This window comes from Mycetomoellerius zeteki, unplaced genomic scaffold, assembly GCF_001594055.1.
Source record: "Mycetomoellerius zeteki isolate Tzet28-1 unplaced genomic scaffold, Tzet1.0 scaffold111, whole genome shotgun sequence".
In the NCBI taxonomy this organism is placed as follows: domain Eukaryota; kingdom Metazoa; phylum Arthropoda; class Insecta; order Hymenoptera; family Formicidae; genus Mycetomoellerius; species Mycetomoellerius zeteki.
In genome coordinates, this window is record NW_017256029.1 from 46,604 (window position 1) to 71,196 (window position 24,593).

Here is a 24,593-nt window from a genome sequence, read left to right on the forward strand (position 1 = left end):
CTAATGCATAATAGTGCACAATAGTGTCACTGTTGGTATGAGTAGTGTAGAAACAGAGAAAAACTTGAGAGAGAGAGAGAGAGAGAGAGAGAGAGAGAGAGAGAGAGAGAGAGAGAGGACACGAGGGCCTTTTTTCTGTAACCGAAAATGCCCCCGCGCACTATTGCTCTCTGAAAAAGTGGATGTAAACTACACAACAATATTTTGTTGCGGTGCACCTGATGGAAATAAATCACTGAAATCGTTGAAATCTTAATTTGATAGATTTTAGTTACTTCAATGATTTCAGCGATTTATTTCCATTAGGAGCACCATAAAAAAAATGAATATTGTTGTGTATAACAGTTTACATCCACTTCTTCAGAGTGCAGTAGTGCGCGGGATCATTACACACACACACACACACACACACGCGCGCGCGCGCGCGCGCACGCACGCACACGCACATATATGATTCATTCCAGAGGAATATGATGCTAATCAATAATACTTATTTTAGCAATAAAATTTCAGTGAAATTTCAGTGAAATTTCAGCGAAATTTTAACGAAATTTTTCCATCACTACTGCACTATTCCATTACTGGTATGAAAATATAGAGAAAAGTTCTCTCTATCGTATTAATATATTTTAATCATAATAATTAATTGTTTAAAAGAATCTAATGTCGAAATTATAAAATCCGTGCTAATAAGCTCCGGTCTCTCCTATATAGGAACATACACATCCGTACATAGAAATAATCGTCGAAATTGTTGAAATATGTAAGGAAAAATTGAAACGCATAAAGTAGCGACCGATTCGAGAGACAATCTATAAATGTATATGTATATATATATTTGTATGTGTGTGTACATGTAATATGTATATAAAGAGAACAAGATAAAAAAAGATAAGTGAATACAAAGGAAAAGATAGAAACTGAATAATCACGAAAATTTTTAACTTTCACTACGAATCTCTTTATATTCGACGTTTTTCCCATGACCTAATAGAAACTTTTCCATGACTTAATAATTAAGTAGTAAAAAAATGGAAGTCACTTTTTTCAAGATCGCAAGAAACTTCTTTGTTTTGATGTTGTTTCTTGCAAATTTCTTTACTTTACAGTGGGACTTTTTCATAGCGATACTGAATAACTTTATATTAAATGTTTGAAACAAGAAGAAGCGAGACAATATAATGAAATATTAAGTAAAAGCATTTTAATTAAAATCTTCAGCATATAGAATTAGTAAAAATAAAAGGTAAAATACAATCAAATCTGGAGATTTTATCTGTTATTCAAACAGAAAAACAAAACTTGAGATTCACATAGCACATACAATTGAATAAATTCTTTAAAATAATGCATAAAATAAAAATAAATAATTGCAAATGAAAATGTAAATATGCAATTTAAAAGGAATGCATTATAATTTAAATTGAATCGAAAAGTATATTAAACATTATATTAAAAGTGTATTCATATATAATTTATCACACCACTTACCTTTTGGAAATTGTAAATGAAAAAGTCGTATCTACAAATGATGTAAAATATGCGGATGTTACAATGTGTACATTACATTGCATTTAAGTCAATTAAAAATAAAATGTGTTATTATATATATTTACATATTAATTACTACAAGATAAATTAAGTTATTTTATGTGTATGCATTTCAGTCAATTATCAATGTACACGTATTAACACTTTTCACAATTATATTGCTGCGCGGTCATTTATTTCACTGTAATTGTGCGCAAAGAATGTGTAATTTTAGCCATAAACGTAACACTAAAATTCAAAGCTTATGTATTATTTATCATTTATACCGATTTCCTTCTGTGTTTTGCTGATAATATAGAAAAAGTGACTTAGTATTCAAAAAGGCAGAAAACGCTAAGACTCCGAGATTTTCTATTGAGAGCACACTCATTAAAATCAGAAAAATAAGTGATGTACGTTTCATACATTATCATTCACCAAGACGAACTATCGAAAGATCCTTATTCTCTTTTCACTTAGCACTGAAAAACGTTATCATAACAACCAATAAGTTGCTTACGCGTCGCTTAACTCCCTCGCTTTCCTGGCATTATTATCTCGCCTGAAAGCTTTGCAGAAAATAACGTTATATATTATATATTGTCACCACGCTTATTTTTTCCATTAGACTTTGATATGACTCTCCTTTTGTTCACGACAATCTCCCACCAAGTCCATGGCACAAAAATTAAAGTGCCACCAGAAAAATTCACGTTAACTATATTTCGCTTTTTGTACCAAAGGAGTCTCTTTCTTTTTTTAACTTTTCGTCTCTGCAATCAAATTTTTGAAAAATTTTAATAAAAACGAGCAGTCTAAAGTTGACATTTTAGTCTCAAAAAGAAAACTTTTATAAGGTAACCGGATTCTACACGATTTAGTATCCAATATGTCTTACTCGCTGATAGTGGATGTTTACACGACGAATGATAGACAGCACTAGTAGGTAAGCCATGCAAGCTAGAATTCTATTACTTTCTATATATACATTTAAGAGTAACGCAAATGATCGCCATGTTTGACTCAAAAACTATATCATATTAAAGAATTACTAAGCGTTTATTTGATCATAAACTAATTAGGTTATAAGATCTATAATTTTGACAACTTTTTTATAATTTTACTGTGTTATATTCGTTTTTTCGCCCCTTAAATATTTGAACATCTAAAGATGGCCCAATCTCGTAGCTAAAATATGTCATGTTATTAATATATGTAAATTATGAAGATTGTAATTTTTTAATATATAATATATACAATTTAATATATACAATTTTCTAGTTATTTATTGTATTAGCATTATAATTGATTCTTAATTGCTCTTTTTCAATTTTTTTTATATTATTCAATAAATCAATTCTGTATTTTATTAATGAAAAAAGTCTAACTAACTTGCGCTTAAGAAAAAAAGCTAATACCAAAATGACAGAAAAGTATATCGTGGAGTTTATTACGTGTGCAAGAGATTGCGGCTTCTCCCGCATTGAATATACAAAATATCGTGCAACTAAAGACGATAAAATGTACAAAAAATGTACGTTATATCAGTGTTTCCCAATTTTATCGGTACAAATTCTCTTGATACAAAAACGCTTCGTTAAATTATATAACCAATTTCACTTAAGTCACCAACGAAAACATTAATTTTGCTAAAAAGATTCAATGCTATCTTGTCAACATCATCTTACTGATAAATCAGTTCTTAAATCAATTTTTAAATTTACAGAAAAAAAGCTCAACTGATATGCTACAAATCTCTTATAACTTTTCTCTCTGCGAGAGTATTATTTTTACACGACTAGGAAATGAAAGCCTTATGCAGCCTAAGCTGGATCTTACTCTCTAAATCTGAATCAGTGGATAATCACTGATATCAGTGCCAAGTATACCACTGGATAATTAGTGACTATCTACTGATTCAGATTTAGAGAGTAGTGTTAAATAATTCGGTTTGAATTTTATATACGTATCCAATCCTGCAGATTGTGCGCCGCGAAATTAATTTTCAGTCTGCAATCATAAACAGAATTAGAATAGTAACATGACAATATTATTTTTACACACTTTATGATTTCAAAATAAAATATATTCATTAATTTTACACGAATTTACGAATGAACGATGGTTATTTGTAAGAGTTGAGAGCCACTGTGTAACGCGATTGTTCGCGCGGCCAACCGAAACGTACATCAATACAATAGGATAAATAAAAAAAACGAAACAGAAAATTGTCGAGATCTGGTCGCGCACGATCCTCTGGGAAAATAACTTGGACAAACAGGCAGTAATATTTCCAATGGTGCATTGTGCTTTTCCTTCCTACGAAGGGATTATACCTAGAAGCCAGCATTGTGTACCTTTAATCTACTGTTTAGCGGAGAACGGACACGATGTATCCGCGTCATAGTTTCGCAAAGGCGCGCGCGATTAAAATTGGAGTCCGTTCAAACAATCAGCCCCTTTCATAATGTAACAAACTCCCACAGTGCTGTCCGAGTAGGGATAGTGCCCTCTTTTCTGTCGCGAGCTGGCTTTTCCCTTTTACAACTGCCTGCGTAAATATTAAACTATTGACCTCTTCTTCAGTTTCAGCTCTCGCAATATTACATATTACCACTCTGAAGGACAATTATTTCGGAGAAAAGCGACCCTCTGCGCAATTAAAATAATCGTTTACGAATCATAACCGCATTGTGCTCGCAATGCCAGAGAAATTAACGCGCTAAATGAAACTGCCGATAACGGCGATTAATCGTCTGGTAATCACCGCAATTATTGGAATTTAACTGCCCTCTCTCCTCTCTGTGCCTTTCCTCTTTTCAAACCATCATTCGTCAAATGACAACTTCTTTCTCTTTAGTTCTGAAAGAACGTCGGGGACTTGTTCAATTGCTGACTCGCGCGCACATAGTGGATAAGGAAGAAATAAGAAAGTTTCGACGAATTAGTATTATCTAACGCGGAGGTACGGGGATTAATGAGTTTCCGTCGTCGTTTTTTTCCGTATTCTCCGCCTTCAATGTCCCCTATAATTCGCGATCTTAAAAAGAACTTTTTTCGGCGAATAACCCGTTCAGTTATGGAATGTAATCTTATAAAATATGTAACCGAACTCTCTCGTGCTGGTTCTTCCAGTTGCGCGTCGGGAAAGCGCTTCACGAACGATAAAAAATACAGAAGACAAGAGAAACAACGGAAGGCGAAATTCCTCCGTGAAATTCTTTTCCCTCCAATATAATTACCCGTTCATTTACAACGTTGTCGCAAGTTGTTATTACTTTCAATGAAGACGAGAGAGCACACGAAATATTAGTATTAAAAGCCTTTCTCACTTTCAAACTTTTAAATACATTTGTTTGCATTTTTATCAAATTTTAAATCTTAAAAATAGATTTCGGTAAATATTCAGAAATGGTGCTCCCCCAAAAACCACGGTTTTTTTCAGTAATGAACAAAACTAATTAGAAAAAGATAACTGTTCAAACGTATAGAAGTATGATAGCTATTCAATAATAGTTCATAGATGGTGCATTTTCTTTGTCACAGATAATTAGGAATTTTAAAAAACACATACTTCTCATTATCCTTTCTTTTGACGAGTAAAGAACAATAGATGTACTCTTAACGGCTACAATAATAACTTAACGGTTCTCATATAAGTTAAAGATAAAAAAGAAGAAAAAAACCATTTATAGCAAGGTTTCTTATGGTAACATAGATTATTTATGTATAGTACAACAGACGACGTGGACTGCATTATCCAACAGAGAAAAAGGCTATTTGCTATTAATTTTTATAATTTATCTTCCTAAATAAAAACGATAGCAAACGTACATCCTTACTCTCTAAATAATAATGAAGACTGTAAAGAATGATGTTGTTATGATAAATAATTGGATGAATAGAATACGGAAAAGAAGAAATACAAATAATAAGAATGACGTCAATGATGGTAATGGTTACAAGGATGGTAGAGATGAAAACGACGTATAAATTATATTTAAATATACGTACCTATTTCAGGTATTATATTTTAGAAAAAATAAATATATATTAAAATTACCCCTTCAAATAGTTATTTTCCTTGTCTTTGTAAGTAGGATCACATTGCATCGGAAGTCATTATTTAAAATTGCACTCATTATTAAATAATCACACTAATTGTAAGTCGCATCATAAAAAAAATTGTAACATGAATACCATATTTATTTAATAAAATTATGTACGAAAAGAAAAGAGAACATGTGAGAGAATACAATTGGAAGGAGAGAGAGAGAGAGAGAGAGAGAGAGAGAGAGAAAGCGCGCGAATAAGATAATGTGTAAAGTCCCGTAACGAGAGAAATAGAGAGCACGAATAATGTAGTAAGTATAGGATCGCAATGGATGGGAAAATTACATACTACAATGGGTAGGAGAGAGAGAGAGAGAGAGAGAGAGAGAGAGAGAGAAAGAGAGAAATAATGGATTGGAAAGAGAATGCAATGGGTAGGAGAGAGAAAGAACAAAATCCTCTTCCCTGCAGACTCCTCGCCAAGCGATGCATTTGTTTCCTCCCTTGTCTCTTGGACCCAGTGTCTGTGACGCACTTCCCTCCCCCTCTTGACCACTTACTATCATATACACATCTCATATACGTATACGCACTAATACATGGTGAGTTAGAATCCTCCTAACTATTCTACTTAAGTTGAAAATTAATTTATTGTATTTAACATTATTAATTCAATTAATGATTGTATGGTATATGTATATGATATACCGGAGGTTCAATGATCTCGTTGGAACGGCACAATTGTTTGACACCATCATGTACCATTAAGTTTAAATCACTCTGGACATTTTAATCAACGTTATTGTTTGAATTGACAATGAAAAGGGATCCGAATCTTGGATAGAAACCTACTATGTTAAATAACTGAATAAATTATCTTTTACATCAATATCCTGTGTTTGGCTGCCAAACACAGGATGTTGATGTGCAGACTTTGGCTCAAAATAGCATGAATTTTATTTTATAGATAAAATATTTTGAATATATAAAATTTTGATTTTGTTTATTATTCACATAAACAAATATTGGCAAAATACATTTCGCGTAAAACAAAAAACAATACGGAAAGCCCGGAGGCGAGAGTGAATAGCATGAATAGTAAAGTGTATATACATATGCAAAAAAGAAAGTCGCGATTGGATTTGGTAGCAGAAACCAAAATCGAGGAAACATTTTTCTTACTATTTATTTTATCTACTTGTTTTTACTGTTACACGATAAGCTGCATTGGGAATTGTTATCAAACCATCGCTCTTCTAAAGAACTGTAGGAAAGAATCGCATCCAATCTTCGGCTGTTTAAAATATGATGAAATTCAGACATTTAGAACTTTACATCGCAATATCTCCACTTGTAGGGCACGTAGAAAAAAAAAATAAAAGCACACAATCCATGTGGTGCCTATCGATTGAGCGTATATAGAACCTGATCAGTTCAGCCGTTACCGAGATCCGATTGTCTCAGTCTGCCGCAACTCGTCGGTTCGCGTAAAGGAGGCATGGCAGTGTCGCTGCGCTTGGCTTAGCGCGGAGACACTACCATGTCTCCAGATACTCCTGCGTTTAAGCTTTAAAATTATTGGAAAATATGATTAGGCTTTATTTATCAATAATAAATCTATAGATTCGCTATCGTGAAATGGTCATGCTTGTTTACGAAATCACTCTTACAATTAGTCATTTTACTTTTTCAATATTCCTACTAAGACCCAAAACTTTCCACCAACTGAATCATCTACAACATTTCACGGCTCGTAAATTATGTCCCGAAATTACCTTCTTCATTAACCTCCGTGCCTGATTACTCAAGATAACTTGGACACTCTCCACTTCTGAAAATTTATAACTCAATTTAAAATCCACTCTTGAGTCGATTTTTTATGCCAAGTGAATTTTAAACGGAAATACGAGAACATCCAATATCTGAATAGCGAATTCTATTCTTCTCAACTATCTGCTACATTTATTCAAACTGGAAACATGAATTGTATATATATGCAAATTCAATGTACTCTCTAAAAGTGAATCAGTGTATTATCACTGACTTCAGTACTACACTTATAACTGTAATATCAGCGAATATTTACTGTTTTTCAGTAATAATACACTGATTCATTTTGAGAAGTTATGGTTTCTACAAATTGAATCTGCAGAAAATCATAACCTCTAAAATGAATCAGTGTATTATTACTGAAAAACAGTAAATGTTCGCTGATGACTTTAGTGCTACACTTATAACTGATGTAATCAGTAATAATACACTAATTCATTTTTAGAGAGTATATAGATGAATATTAATAAAGGATACCATAAAGATTAGCGCCCCATGAAGTTGGTATTATTTTAAACATGTGAAGACGTATCCTTCGCTTTATAATTAAATAATCAATTATACGTATAACTCAAGATATGCTAAGACATTATTTATGAAATTATTTCAAAAGAGTGTTTTCAAATTCGTAATGATATATAATACGGAACAAATTTCGTATAATAATATTTCATGTTTTCATCAAATTTTAAAATCTTTGTAAAAGCATGGATAAACAGAAATTTGTAACAGCTAATTATATTATAGATCGTATTTGGAATATTATAATCAATGAAAGAAAAACAATTATCTGTCTGTATATTATATTAAATTGCAACACTGTTATATATTGTCAAGAAAGTTTTCTAAAGCAACAATAAGTCTTACTTTGCGACATATTGAACATTCTATGAATAAAAATCAGTTCTCGTAGAAATCAGTCTCTCGTATAAATAACAGCATATACATATATATTTGGTTGATACTCACTGTATCAACCAAACCTTAGCGTCGCGAATATCGTCCACTTGTGCATGTAATGACTGTGATGATTGTAGCATCCTAATGCACACATAGTGTAATATACGAACGTGTACATGATAAAACATTATAGTATTCCAATAATAGTAGAAAATCAATATTATTCAGAAAAGACACCATTTCATATAAAAAAAAAACAAGAGAAATAAAAAGACTTTGTGAGAAAAGTAACTTTAGAAATAAATCTGATTAATATTATCTTAAAATTTGCAATTTATGTACAGTGATGTTAATTTGTAAATGTAGCATATTTGCAAAGACGATATTATGTATAATGATATTATCATAATGATATTATCATAAAAATTTTCTCATTTCTTAGGTAACAATCAATTTTGCTGAAACCTATTCTAATACTAAAAGGTAAATGTTCCGATTAGAGGACCCCCCCCCAATGACCTTGACCTTGACATATATTGTCAAGGTCATGACCCTGAGTAACCTCCAACAGGTTTTAGTCGTCCTTCGTTAAAAAGTTATTAACAGTTAAAGTTAGTAATTCTTTAACTGCTTTACACAGCTTAGATATCTCTGACCTTCGACTCTCACTTCCCCTCCCCCCCTGCAAAGAGGCGCTCGATCCTCACCTTCAACTCTCATCCCCCCCTCACCCCCTCCAAAGGGGTGCTCGACTTTCATCTTCGACTCTTATCCCCCCTCATCCCCTGCAGAGGGGCGCGCGACTCTCACCTTCGACTCTCACCCCCCTTCCCCCTGCAAAGGGGCGCACGGCTCTCACCCCTCCTCCTCCCCCTGCATCGTAATAGTGACCTTTCCATTGCTTAAATGTAAGTAAAATAAACCGAGGAATAAATAGACTTGTACGTGTGAATGTTTAACGAGCGTGGAAGTCGTGCGCCCCTTTGCAGGGGGAGGGGGGAAGGCGGGAGCAAAGTACCACCAGGAAGGTACCACCCTTCCTGGTGGTACCTTCCTCCCCCCTGCGGCCCACCCCCTTCAGCACCCATCCCGTCGGTAGAAGTCCCCTTCGCGCGCGCGTGTGTGTGTGTGTGTGTGTGTGTGTGTGTGTGTGTGTGTGTGTGTGTGTGTGTGTGTGTGTATGCATATGTGTGTGTATTTATTTTAAAGTACAGAATTTTTGCGATATATAGTAAAACTTTTTTTGTTAATAACTTTTTAACGAAGGAGCGACGGCTAAAACCTGTTGGAGGTTACTCAGGGTCATGACCTTGACAATATACAATATGTCAAGGTCAAGGTCATTGGAGGGGGTCCCCTAATCGGAACATTTACCCTCAGGTAAAATCGGATTACAATTTAATTACAATTCAATGCTTTGCAAAATATAGCACTTAAAAGAATGCTCAAAAATCTAAAATCAAATTGTGAAACTAATATTGTAAATTGTAATTATGTCAGCGTTTTCAGAAAACTTAGGTTTTCTATAAAAACTAGTTTTAATATACTTACAACATATATAAACTTTAACTTCGAAGCGATTTTTTAATTCTCCTTTTTAAGTCTCCTTTTTTTCAATTACGCTATATTTTTTCCTCCTATTCTCTTATTTCATTCTGTATATTACATAGTAAGCTTAACGTTTATTTTCCATATATTATTAGAAATGGATATAAAAAATCCGACACTATTTAATCTTATTAAGAAAGAGTTTAACTATACAAGAAATTTAATTTAAAAAGAAAGTCAACTGGATATACGTAGAAGAAACCTTATGCGTTCTATGCATGCATGAGAATGGAATAATCCACATATAGTCAAAACAAATATATGGGACGAGCACATATACGAAGAAGGTGCAGAAAATAAAAAGGAAATGTTAGTTTTATCCTGATTGATGGAATTATTAACACGTTCAAATATAAAATGTTGCACAAGGATCAGCTTCAATCCAACCTGGACAATTATTAAAGATCCAACATGGAGAAGGTATGACCTAGTAATGTGAGAAAACTTACTCAACCTCAGAGAGGACTTATGTGCAACCTTTATAAGAGTAGAAAATAATTCGACAATAGAGTGTGTGCAATATCACACGTTATAGTCGCGCGACGGTTATATTTCTAGAACAAAATTCGAAAAGGAAAGACTCTTGTTACGGGAAAGCGTGATCATTTATTATTTCTATAGAAATGTTAAAATGTTGTTTAAAATAATAATTTAATTAACGGCCACATCCCACAGATGAATAAATGATTAAGTACATTACATTACCGCGATTCCCCGCGTTTATGATACAAATAGCAATCCCGTATGGAATTCGTTTGTAATACATGCGAACATGCAGCATTTCAATTACGCATAAAATATTCTCTTTATACGATAGGAATTGTAACGTCATATGCAAAGAATAATTGTATTGCAAATAAGTGTAACGTTTCAATAGATTTAATTATAACTAAACAATTTTCTGATGTTTTAAAATTACCTCGCATTCTTAAAAGTCTCATAAAAAGTATTTATATGTATAAAAATTTCTTGAACTTTATACAAAAATATAGAATTTAAAAAAGAATATTAAATTTGCGTTTCAGCAGTCTGTAATATGAAAAAATATATCGAATTATTATATTCACATAAATAATCTTAATTTACAGAAGGAAATACACACAAGCATATTTGATATAAAAGAAATACATATTTAAGGAGGTTCTCGCACTACTTCCTAGTCAATAAACAGTTTATTCACAATAATATGTAAAATAATTAAAATAATGGAATAAAAAGGTTACTAACAATATCTTATGCCATTATACATAATTATTGTTAATTTTATATGTTATTAAATATTTTCAAAATGACAAAATAAAAGTTGTAAGATGCTCATTTGATGTATACGTATCGTCCATTTGACATATATTCTAGCTTTTTTCATTGAAGAATATAAATTTCTTGTAAACTGTACAGTCAGTTTAAATGAAACTTTACGGGAACAAACTTAAGTGTTTACTTTATGATTATAACGATTTTTAAATTGCTGTCTTATACGCAAGTGTTTCAATTTGAAAGAGAATAACTACAGAATAAGGTTATACCTTCAACTTGTAATGTAAAATTCTATAAATTTAGAATTAAATATCTTTTCAAAATGGTACGGTAAAAATCAATGAAATTTTTTCTAGATATTATTGATATTATTAACTTTTGCATTACATGTATATTATAGACTTGTCTTATTTTTCATTAAACGCGAGAACCTCCTTAAGAAAAAACATTATTTCGAGAAACGTCAAGCTGTTCGACAAATCTGTCTGACAAATATCTCTCATAAATCTTTGTAAAAATTTGAACACGGGAAAAGCGGAAAATGCGGCAACGTCTTTCAGAGCTTACAGGCTTCATGTGAATTAATGCGATCTAGTCCATCCTGATCTACGACAAAATCTTGTTAGTACACCTCACCGAGCGGCTGAAATTCACGTCTTCAACGACGTTACAAAGACAAACGTACGTAATTAAATGCTCACGTGAACGATATAACAAGCAGATATCGGAGAAGCGTGAACGGAATATTTTCCGCTGCTCCTAAATACGTCCTGAATTAATGATAGCAGACTGATTCGCGACGAGATTCAATTAATACGCTTGAACAATCAGCTGGAACTCACCAAACAGCAAGAGTACGGACGAATACGCGACGCAATTTATATCACGATACGAATGTATGATTATAAAAATCACATCTCCCTATAAAATGTAGTTTATTTATTTACTATCTATATATAACATTTTTATTTATTGTATGTATATAATTACACTGGTTTCAAAATAATTTTATGATCAAGTTTTTCATCCTCTCATTGGAAAATATAATTAAAAACTATTTGTTCCATAAATATTTTTTCATAAATAATTTTCCAATTTTTAATTGTTATATAAAATAGAACTGTTTATATGAAATATTTTAATAATTACATGTCAAATTAAGATCATATTACTTATACAAAATTATTATTATTTGAACAAAAGGTCCGAAAATTATTGATATATTATACAATTACGAATTTATTATTGTTAAAAAAAAGAATAATAAATATTAAGATAAATGTGTATGTGCTTCCATGAAAAATATTACATCTAAAAACCATTTTACACACGATTACATGAAATATCTATTACAAATATCTAAATTAGTTATTAAATTATTAATTACTCATACACTTCTTTCTTCTTATACCAAATTTATTCGTGAATCTAAAAGCAAAATTTTACAACGTGTGTGCACACACAAAAATAATTTAAAACTCATCAAACAACAACAAAAATTTTTTTTTAATTGTTTGATGAGTTTTAAATTATTTTTGTGTGTGCACACACATTGTATATATCGTGAAAATAGCAGTAGTGAAGTAATAAATACAATTTTATGTAACTATCAATTAATGTGAAGTAATAATAAAACGTTTTCTTCTGATATAGATGACGTAAGACTTTAATAACATTAACAAATTTTTAATTATTTTTAAAGTATCTAAGTATTTAAAACACAATTATAACATATTTTATATAAAAATCTATAGTCACATACATAATTAAAATATTAAAATATGTTTCCTTATTTTATCATATATCTTTTAATATAATGCAGAAATCGTTGGAAGTAACATCACCAAAAAAATCAAATCTTCTCCCCATGTAAATAAAAAAAGTGTCTCGTCTACTTCGAGACTCAATTATACCATAGTAACGGTTCTGGCGTCTGTCCGCTGGAAGCGCAATGTATTGTAATGATGGACGTCGATGTCAGAGGGTTTTACAAGGTGTGCCCAATAAAAGTTTCAGGACTTGTCGGATGGTACATCGAAAATCTCTCACTGAAGGAATGTAATGCACAGTTATTGATTGCTACGAACGTTAAGACCCCGAGAAATTCTTATAAATATTCTACAGAGTAATATTTTTTACCTCTTATGCTTCATACCATTTTGACAGTTATATCTATATTTATTTTTCTCTTATGTTTTAAATAGGTAACTACGAGAAATTGAAATAAAAGAATATTAGTATAATCGTAATCAATGATTACTTGATCTTAGTTTTTAATCATTCTAAAAATATCGCAAAACATATTTTTATCGCATTTTTTATTTTATATTTCATCACGTTTGGTATAATGGTTAAACTCTAAGAATTTAAAGTAATGTGATATTATTTGTAAAAGAAATAATAATTTCATAAAATGTTTTAATTAAAAACAGCATACTATAAAATATTTTAATTTTATCGCGCACGTTTAAGTATGTTATAATAAGTTTCCATTATATTAATAATGTCCTACTTTTTTTTTGAAACACGATTATGTTTATCTAGCATTTTAAATATAAAAAGCTTTCATGGCTTTTTACAATTCTCACGTTCATGAACAATTTTTCACTCAAATTATTTTTATTCCTAATTATAGTTCTCTTATTCTTTGTTTCGATTATTCTTGAGATATACAAATTTTTTTGGTTCATTATTTAGCTTGTAGCAAATATGTGACGTTTTAATGTACCAACGTATTCCTTTTTACGTTGATTTTGAACATAATCATCAAACAGTATTTTAAAAAATCAAATTTGTATGATGAATGCTCAGATAAAGCTTTGTTTTACGAAATGTGACGTCATCGGTCATGGTGACAGCCTCTCGCACAATGGCATTCGATACAACACGACGTAGAAATTAAATAAATTGAAATTAAAAAACGGCTGTTATTCCGAGTCGAAATTTTAGTCCTATTTTCAATCTCTTTCAATCTCTTTCAATCTCAATTAAACCTCATAAACCTGTTTTGATACTTAAACAATCAAATAGGACCTCTTTTAATATTACTTAATCTACAGCTTCTATTTAGAAAACTTCTTTTGAACCTAAAAATAGGAAATTTTCCGATAACTGCCATTTACAGGCTCAACGTAGGAGTTCAATTCATTAGATTAAAACCTATTATAAATCGCTAAAGCCTACATATGTCCTAATTATAAATCTTTAGAGTCTACATACGTCCTAAAACTAAGGTTCAAAGTAGAAGCAAAATTTTGACTCGATAAGTTCCTCCAGAGATTGATTAAACAAGAATGATGATAGTTATTGTTCAGCAATCGGTCGAATGTAATTCAGATTCGACAAAAATTGATCTCCGAACAATTGATTGACATTCGTGCCAATATCAATCTACGTTTCCTGTCCGCTTTGATTTCCCGTTTTATTCATTCAGTCCCAAAACTTTTCGGACACGCCTGGTAGTAGCTCGAAATAATGGACGCGCGGCGCGCGCGAAGAGATTATTTTAATTAATTGCCGCGTAGGCGGGCGCGTTCAAGTGACAATCATAAGGACTCTGCGAAAAAAGGGGGGAGAGGAAGCCAAATCCCAGATTCGCGGTGTTAAGCGGATTCTGTCGATCGGTCAATTCGCGGGCGTGTTCAATTAGCGCGAACATCAAGAAAGGTATTACACTGTGAGAATTTTACCGCGGAAAATCTCGGAATGTTGTCTATCAAACGCGAACGCCGATAAATAACTTTAAACTGGAAGGAACGAAGGAAGAGGGTAGGACTAGGAGGAGGCAACTACCCTACGCAGGATCCAACCTACGATCCACGATGTGGATCCGATCAATACAAGAGTGCAACGCGCCCAACGGATTCTGGCGAATCCGCGGAACTTACGTGTCGTGGCACGATGTCGCTGGATCGGATCGCTGGATCGCGGTTCCGCCGAAGATGGCACGGTACAATTGACATCATAGCGATTAATCCCTTCTGCGTATGTGTACGAGGTGCGTAATGTTCTGGTATGTATTCCTCGGTGCTACGCCGTATCACTTTTTGACCGTACCATTTTGTCGCTTCATCGCTAACCCTTCCTTCGAACTTGATGATTATCACTCCGTCAGTTGAATTAAAACGGTGATGACTTGTCGCGAAAGAGGAATAGAAAAATAGGACTTTCCTCGAGATAGCGAGATAAGACACGACGTGCACGATCACCGAGAGCACAGATTCGACGCCGATCTCGTCGGGAATTGCACTGGCCGGTTCAGCCCTTTACTTCGTAGCGAAGGGGTGGCGGCATGAGAGAGCACATCGCGAGGAAGGGATAAATGGAACGGGAGGAAAAGGAAAGCGAGAGACAGGGCGCAGTGGGGACGACCGGCGTGGGAGAATGGAGAAAAGCAGGCGTGGGAGAGATGGGAGGGGAGGATGAGAATATATACCTACCTACATAGCAGCATCCACAGTGGTGAAAACCACTGTGGTACATTTCGCGGAGCTCTCACGAGGAACGACGAGCAACGACGGAGCCGTGACGGCGGATAGGGGGACACACGACGAGAAGGAAAGCAAAGAGGAAAAAAAAAGACGAAACTGAAAGGCGAACGAGATGGAGCCGGTGGCCTCTAGAAAATTAAAACAAAAAGCATAGGGAAGCACGTCGTGTTGGAAACGGACTAGTACACACACCGACGCGTTCTCCTGCTTTCCCCTTTCCCCTCCCCCCCGGACTATATCCGTCCTTCTTCCATCGCATCTTTTCTGCATCCTTTCTCCCTTTTCTCCATTCAGTGGCGGAGGCACTTTTATTTCCCTTTATCGTTTATTATGAGTGGTACGTTACCCGCCGACACGCTCGTCCTCGAAAAAGACGTGCAAGAAGGTGTCGACGCGGGTTTTTTTTCCTTTTCTCACGCTTTCTCTAGTTTCCTTCGAACGTTCTCCTTTTGCGGCCTCGTTTTGTCGTAGAAAAGTCGAAAATTCAGGTTGGGAACGTTGGTCCAACTGATCAATATTATTAAGCCCATGGCACATATATTAAAAAATGTAAAGCAGTAAGACGTAAGCTGAGGAAATTGTAACATTGGATTCGCTACTGGCCTTACGGTCTCTATTGTGATTGCCCAATTCGTTTACTACTTACGTCTTACTGCCTTATGTTTCTGTATGTGCTATAGGCTTTAGTCGATATTGGACTTATGTCCGCTTGTTTTCCTTTGGATACGATATCTCCTATTCTTCTTTTTTATATCTTTTGTATTATATTCGCTGTATTTTCAATGTGCATGGGTTAACAATGTTTAAGTAGTATCTAATTTCAAAATATGCTTGAATTAACCTCATAAATTAAAAATCTGAATAAAAAACAGCGTCTCTCTATGTATAAAAGTTATACTAAACGTGTTTTGAAAATCTTCACATTAATGTCTTTAAAGTCGCTAATTTTAAATCTGTATGCATTAAAAATTTGAAATAATATTAAAATAATATAACATTTAAAATAATAAATGGAATATGACGGCCAAAATAACTAAAATTTTTGAAAACTTATTTATATTTAGCTGATACCTTATATTTATGATACATTTTGGAGACTCCTCGCTACTAGTCCCCGTTATAAATTCTAGGTTATAAGAACGAAATTTTTTCATTATCTCGCAAACACAATAGAGTAGTAAGCTTTAAGCTTTTAAAAATTGACCAATCATAGTCAATTATTCTTCTCACATTCGACTGTGATTAATTAATTTCTTAAGACTTAAGGCTTACTACTTTATTGTGTTTGCGGACTTAAAAGGTAATAAAGATATTAGATCTAAACTTGCTATATTAATTCTTTTAATTTTTTTTTAATTCTTTAAATTTTTTAATTTAATTCTTTAATTATTTAAAATTCAATCAGTCTGAAAACCTTTATATACTAATTAAAATTCAGTAAAATATATTCCAAAAGAATTTGTGCAAGAAGAAATGAACAAGGTTACAATTTATTATTATATTAAAATAATTAAACTATGTCTATATGTGAACAACGTCAAAATCTGACAAAGAGAGAGAGAGAGAGTTGTCATGAATTTGTGATTGTAACATTCATGTATAAGAATAACATTGCAGGATACTTTTATATATGCACATGCAGTGTTTTCCGTTATCTGGATAAAATTATCTAGATAATTATATAGATGAAGAAATGGCTTTATCTTATCTATATCTAGATTAGTAAGAATATAGATTATCTTTATCTTATCTTAGATAAAATCTTTTTCAAATTAATTAAGATTGTAGAAAAGTATTATAAAAAAATTTCTATATAACTTCTAGTAGTAGTAATGATGAGAATTTTTTTATGATATAGATAAAACTGGGATTATATGACTGGGATAGTATGACAGTCATAATTCAAAGCGACATTGAAGTACTTTCATATTTAGAAGATAAATCTAAGGAATTAGATATTCTTAATTTGTATCCACACGTGTCAAACAAATTTTTTTTAAATATGATACATCATTGCTATTATCAGAGAGCGCCTTTTCATTTGTGGACAACAAATATTAATTTCACGTAAAAACTAGGATTGGTAAAAAAAAAACATGTTTTAAACGTGTTTTAAAACATGCTTAATTGATGTTTTTAATATGTTTTAAATATGTTTTTTTATAGTACTGTTTAAAGCATATTTGAAGCATTAAAAACATATTTAAGAAGAAACACAATATGTTTTATTCTTAAAAAAAAAAACATTAGTCTTTATCAACCCTAGTAGAAATCGTTTGTTAGACGAAATGTAAGTTGACAAAACTTTTATTCGTAAAAAATAAAGATTAATGAAAATATAAATACATTCTTTGTATCCTAATGCTCAATTTCTTCACTTCCAGATAAGTTGCGGATAACCTTATCCAGGAGACATCTCCATTGAATTCTGTGAGATATTTCTTGGATAAAGTTATCTAAAGGTGAAGAATTGGGCATAAATCGTTTTACTGCCTAATAGTTAATTAAAAACAAAATTATCTTAAAAATTATCTAGACAACAATTTTATAAATTTCATCTTTTATCTAGATTAATGTAAAGTTAATCATCTTCATCTTATCTAAGATATATTTTTGTATGATTATCTTATCCATATCTAAATAATTTTTAATTATCTAAGCGCAACACTGTGCACATGTAGGTATATTGTATATGTTCAATTATTACGGTAACTATATTATCATTATTAATGGGTCAATTCTAAGCAGAATCGTAAGACTCGTAATGTGTGTTCTCGTAAAACTTGTATAAGAACTTATGACTAGTATTCTAATTTTATGCGTATGTATCGTAAGACGTACGATTATTCGTAAATATCTACGCTTTTTTACAAATTTTATGGCTAGTAAGAAGCTGTCTGCAAAAATATTGTATAAAGGTATAAGCACTTAAAAATTTTTACAAATCTTACAGGAATATGTTACGAGCCTTACGATTCTGCTTAGAATTTAGGCATAAGTGTTTAAAGATAGAATCACACGATGGTCAATTTCTTGAAAGATAAGCATGCATCATGCATGCTTGCTTTGATGCATACAGTCTTACATTTAACAAATAATAACGAAATTAGCAATTGCTTCTTTTGATTGGTATATGCAAGAAAATAAACAATGAAATAATCCATAATAAACATCGTGTATATTAGAGTTTCTATAACGCCAAACCGCCATATACAATCAAATTAACGTTGGTAACAATGATTTTGTTAGATGTAAATTGGCTACACACATGACACGTGACATATGTCATGACATATAACACAAGTGTATATGTTCAATTATTAATAATAAAGCTGTAAAATAAAAATGCGCCATTATTGGATAAAGTCAAGAATGACGTTGATAAAGCAATTAAAGTTGATGAAGGTACGTTTAAATGCAAGATTAAGTTGTGTCAAATATGGAATATTTGAAACTGGCGCTTGTTTTGACTATTGCATATAACGGATTTAGGTAACCAATCAAAAAATATTACCTCGATGACGTAACTCTTATTTGTTCTTATTATAGGAACTCTAATGTATATCAGCATATAGCGTTCAATGCACGAATTCTAGCATACGTCAGAGCAGGCATGACTGCATGCAAGTTTGTCATTCAAGAAATCGAGCATTATACGATTACATCTTAATATTATAATTAACTTATACGAAACTATGTTTTAATTCCTTGCGTTATCATTAAATCAGACGAACAAAACATGTTGCAATCTGTTATGGATCTCTAGCGAACGTATTTATACTTCATTTGCGTCACTTTATTATACCTTCTCAAGTTTATGTACATTTTTTTTCCACCGTCTCTCGCCGGCAAACTTCTTAATCAGCAGGAATGGAGAATTCATACGCTCAAGCAAAACTGTCTTCACTCGTACGTCATTGAGAATTCTTCTGCGCGCTTCATATTGCGGAAAGAATCTCGGGCGCGAACGCGAGATAAATCGAGTTTTAGAACGCGAGTACGCGGAAGGAGAGGCAAGGGGACAGAATCTTATTGAAGATAGGTGTGTTCTTAGTGGACGAGAGCGATTTATCCGCTATTTCTCACGAGATTTATCTACCCATTCTTTAATCCTTCTCCGACCCGCCCGCCTACTGTGCCGCGCCGAGAAACTACTGTTTTTTTTTTTTAATCGACTTCAAACTATTTTTTTCTCGCACCACCCTTTGTGCTATAGGTGGAGATTTTTCTCGCGCGTTTGTGATAAATCGAAGTCATAGAAACGGAAACGAATGGAAGAGAAAGCAAAAAGGGGTAGATCTCATCTTATTGCGAACGTATAAACGCTCAGAACGTGTGCGACTCTTCCGCCGTTTCTCGCGAAACTTTTTATCATTTTTTTAATTCTTCTGTCGACTGTTGGGAATAAAATCGAATCGAGAACGGCGCGCATAGGGACTAACCAGACGGATTTTATCGGGCGTCACACGCTTCAGCGAAGATTTCGTACGTATCGTAAACTGAGCTTAATCCATTCATGCGTTTCTTCTCTGCAAGATAATACCGTTTTCATTCTTACAAACAGAATATGGAGATGGTAAATATTCAAATGGAGGGAGCCAATGCCGATGACGTTGACCTTGACATATGTTGTCAAGGTCATGAGTAATCTCCCTGAGTAATCTCCAACAGAATTTAGCCACCGTCGTTCCGAAAAAGTTATTAACTTTTTTTTAATAATTTTAAAAAGTTATTTAAAAAAGTTTGAAAAATAACGTCTTATTTTTACTAAATATAATATTAAAAACTATCCCTCTCACCTTTTCCTTACGTAATGACTTTCCACGTAAAGTTATCCGAAATACTTATTTTTCGTATTAAAAAAAGAACTTCTTAAAACCCTTGCATTTTTGCTGTATATCCTATCCTATAGGAGTAGGATATATGTGGGAGGGGGATGGGATGTATGGCTCATGAAAAATTTACAAATAATGCTTATAAAACATAAAATGACACTAAGGCCGGTATTCATAGTCGGTTCTTATTTTAAGACCGTCTTAAGTAATGTCTTAAGTCGCTAATGCGGCTTTTGATTGATTCATGACATCTTAAGACTGTACTTAAGACGATCTTCAATATAAGATCTGACTATGAATACCGGCCAATAACTTACAAAATGTGCTTATAAAGTTTTATTGAGGAATAAGGATGATAAATATGTATATTATATAAAATAATAGGTAATAATTACAATTTTTTACATATATATATATATTACAAATGTTCTGACATGAGGTACATATTTCATGTAATGCGTTTACTGCCTTTAGTGGACTGAATCCAATCTGCGTACTTTGTATGCTTTGGGCATAAATCCCGTCCGTTAAAAATGCCATATATCCCAAACAGGTGAGATATACGAGACATCAAGCTAAACAAAGAATATAACAGCTAAGCACTTGTATTTTGCTATACTCCATTCTTTACTATCCCTTTACATTTATATACCATCATATACTATAATACATTTATGTATCACCATATAACCATTAAGCCTTCGCAATCTCTATACAATAATCATTTTATATGGATTATGATATATGATTGCGCTATTCACTACATTGACAAATCGATTCAACTGACAATAATTTTATTAATATTAATAGTGGGAAACTGAAATTATAACACAATACTAATAAAACATAGGTATATAACAGAATGGTTGCGTGCACATTACCTCCACTCCTTTTATTTTTATGACTTCTGTAGCGTAAATACCGGGGTTACTCTATTGTTTATAGAAAAATATATTATTTTATATATATTAATTTGTTACATGTCCGATACTGGGAAGTACTTTCTACAATATTTAATTTTCCACAAAAATTTTATTTTTATTGTAACATTTAAATACTTATTTATTTATGTACTTTCTTCATAAACATTATTTCTATACTTCATTAACTATATAGGGGAGAGCGGTCTAAATCGGACCGTGTTGCAAATAGGACTTTTTTAATTTAAATGAATACGGTTAAGCAGATTTGCATACTATTTATAATGTAAAGTCCTTATAAGACACTGAACATATAATAGCAGTTTGACAGTTCTCTGTCGTAACATTCACAGAATAGATCACGCAAATATATATTTTTAACCATCGTGCGAAAACTTTTTTAAAAAAGAAAATCCTTGTAAATCATTATTTAAAAGATGTTAAAAATTTGAAAAGTAATTGATTTAAGATAATTAAACAGTGTAGAATTCAAAAATATCAAGCATTTTGTGATCATTTTTGCGGTTTATTGGAAATTTTGTTCCAAAGTTCGAAAGGACCCGTCCAAATCGAACAGTACAGTAGATAACTTATAGGTCTGCTGGTGATCGACCGACCAGATTTGATCCAAGAAATTAAATCAGTAAAATATCATCAGACTCGGATTAATTGAGTTTTATTGATTTCAGTTCTAATAATATATAAAATGCTCGTTTTTACTCAATACTAACAAAGTACATTAAAATATTTTAAAATTCTATTTAAAAGGCCATAAAAATAGAAGTGTTCGATTTGAACCAAGGGATGGTCCGATTTAGAACCATTGGCTCCAAATCGGACCGGAAAAAGCGTTTTTACATTTCCATTATAGTTCAACACAGGTAGGAGAGATACGTCAAAATGATCTGAAGCAAAATTGAAGGGAATTAAATGATCTTTTCAACGGCACCTTCGATTTTATGATCGGACTTTATTTACGCTTTATAGAGAACAAAAACTGCAAATAGGTCCGATTTAGGCCACTCTCCCCTACTAATTAGTAATATATTACTGATTCTCATTTTCAATTCCTTCCAATTTTGAGAAATCCGTAATTGTCCGGTATTGGGCGCATTTCCTTTACGTTTAACATACAATAATAAAAGAAGAGTCTTTATTATATTTTTTACATTTTTTTGACATTTTATAACAAATTTGATAACATATCGTTAAAGGAAAGCATGTTAACCTGGCGTTTAGAGACGCGGAAATTTTAGCAACGCGCCAACTAATCGATATGCTTTTGTAAATTTCTAGAAGAATGGACTATGTTGAGAGATGGCTGAAGTTCGTATAGACGAGAAAATAGCTCGTCATGGACAGACAAGTACAGAACAATTCCCATCGTCCTCATTTTATCGGTCGATCTACCCTCGCTTTAATTCTAAAGGTTCGTCAGCGCACGTCCCGCCTTATGACATGGGAATCTTTTTATTTATACATGTTACGATTGCGATTTTTTATTTTTGTATCAAAAATTTCTCTTATCCTTATATCTTCACGGAGAATTTTGTGTTCGCCCGCGAAATAAAGGAATTCGGAGTGCCAGCCAGTTTATGTAAGAAAAGGGGCGATGCCCTCTTATTGTGGATAGGTAGGTGCTTAGTGGACGAGTGTTATTTATCCGTTCTTTCCACCGAGATTTATCCGCCCTTTCTCCAACTATTCCTTTCCGTCTCCCTGCAAAATCTTCGCCTATCATTGAGATTGCAATACGTCTGGCGCGATAAGTGAGTACGCGCTTTAGTAGTAATAAGTTCCCCCAAGTAATAAGTTCTCTTGAACGAAGAAAGTCGAACCAAACTTAAGAAACTTCTGTCCGTGCGTATCTTATTAATTAATGTTTTCTGGCGACGTTTACTGTTTCGTCTCGCAGTTGAAAAAGCTCGAGATAGGTCTTTTACAGGGGTGGCACGCAGGTGCTTCTCGCAATTAACCCAGCAGAATGCTTTAAATTCTCGCCAAATTACCGGACCGTAAATTTCACATTACATACAAGCAGCCGACCGCTTGCTTACTTTCAGCTTTCTCTGTACTGCTGGAAGATGCGAAGTATTTGCCAGATCGTCAAAAGTTTCACAAGCGGAGTTAACCATCTATAGAAAAATCTGTATCTATTAAATCTTCGCGTGAGCTTCGAAATTATCGAACATTCTTCTCGAATATCTCGAAGTTGCTTCAAAACAACATTTAAGTGAACGCTTATTTCTACGTATTTCAAAGGGAATCCTAAGGTTGTCTGATTTATCGACTAAATGCATTTTCGTATATATTTCTTTTACAGATTTGAAAATCTTTGTCCAGTATTAAAGTATAAGCATTAATACATGCGTGTGAGGTGAGCTTATGCCGAAAACGAAAACAAAAATATTTAAATCTTGTTTACTATTTCTCACAAGAAAGCTCATGGAAATTTCTTGTTCCGATTTTGATGAACTTTGAATGTTATTTCGTAGACGAAAATAAGGGACACATATTTCTTTAACAAGAATAAGCGCCGTACAAAAAAAATTTGATGTAAAAAGCTAGGACCAATCTGGAGTTATCAGTAAAATCAAATACAAAAAATTTTTTTTTAAAAAAAGGAAAAAATAGGGCATTAAATACAGACGCGTTGCTGGAACAAAAAACCGTTGCACAAAAAGAATTTAAATGATATGTATAGGAAGGGCGCCAAATATGGATACGCTGTTCGAACAGAACCGAATATATTCAGAATTCTGAATAAAAAATGTAATTATATAGAATTGTATTATGTAATGTAATCAAATCGATTTTCAATTATAAACAATTTATTTTTACTTACTTATGACTTATTTATTTATTTTTACTTTTATTTTTTTCTTACTTAAATAGATTTAATATTCATACTATTGATTGCTTTATTGCATATTCAATATTCAAGATGAATCTTGTAATAACAGATTTTATGATGTCCATTGTGCTTTAATATAAAAAGAACTAAGAAAACACATGGGCAATAGGAGTCAAGCGCGGAAGACGTTGCGCAAATAATACGCCTATATATAAAGCATAAAACTTCTTTATTTTACTAAACGCGCTTACATGTTTCGGCTCATTTTTGAGCCTTCTTCAGAGACAACATAAACTCACATATATAAAATATAACA

The 24,593-nt window shown here is 32.6% G+C and overlaps 1 protein-coding gene across 1 annotated transcript in view; it reads right to left on the bottom strand.

Annotated features, from left to right (window-relative positions):
• Positions 1–16,198, bottom strand: part of LOC108726251 (uncharacterized) — a 46,145-nt gene extending 29,947 nt beyond the window's left edge. Inside the window, exons 1-2 of the mRNA XM_018453712.1 lie at positions 16,086–16,198; positions 15,066–15,441 (exon numbers count right to left, since the gene is read on the bottom strand). Of these exons, the coding sequence (XP_018309214.1) occupies positions 15,066–15,441; positions 16,086–16,198 (489 nt within the window). The remainder of the gene's footprint in view (positions 1–15,065; positions 15,442–16,085) is intronic.
• Between the last annotated feature and the right edge of the window lie 8,395 nt (positions 16,199–24,593).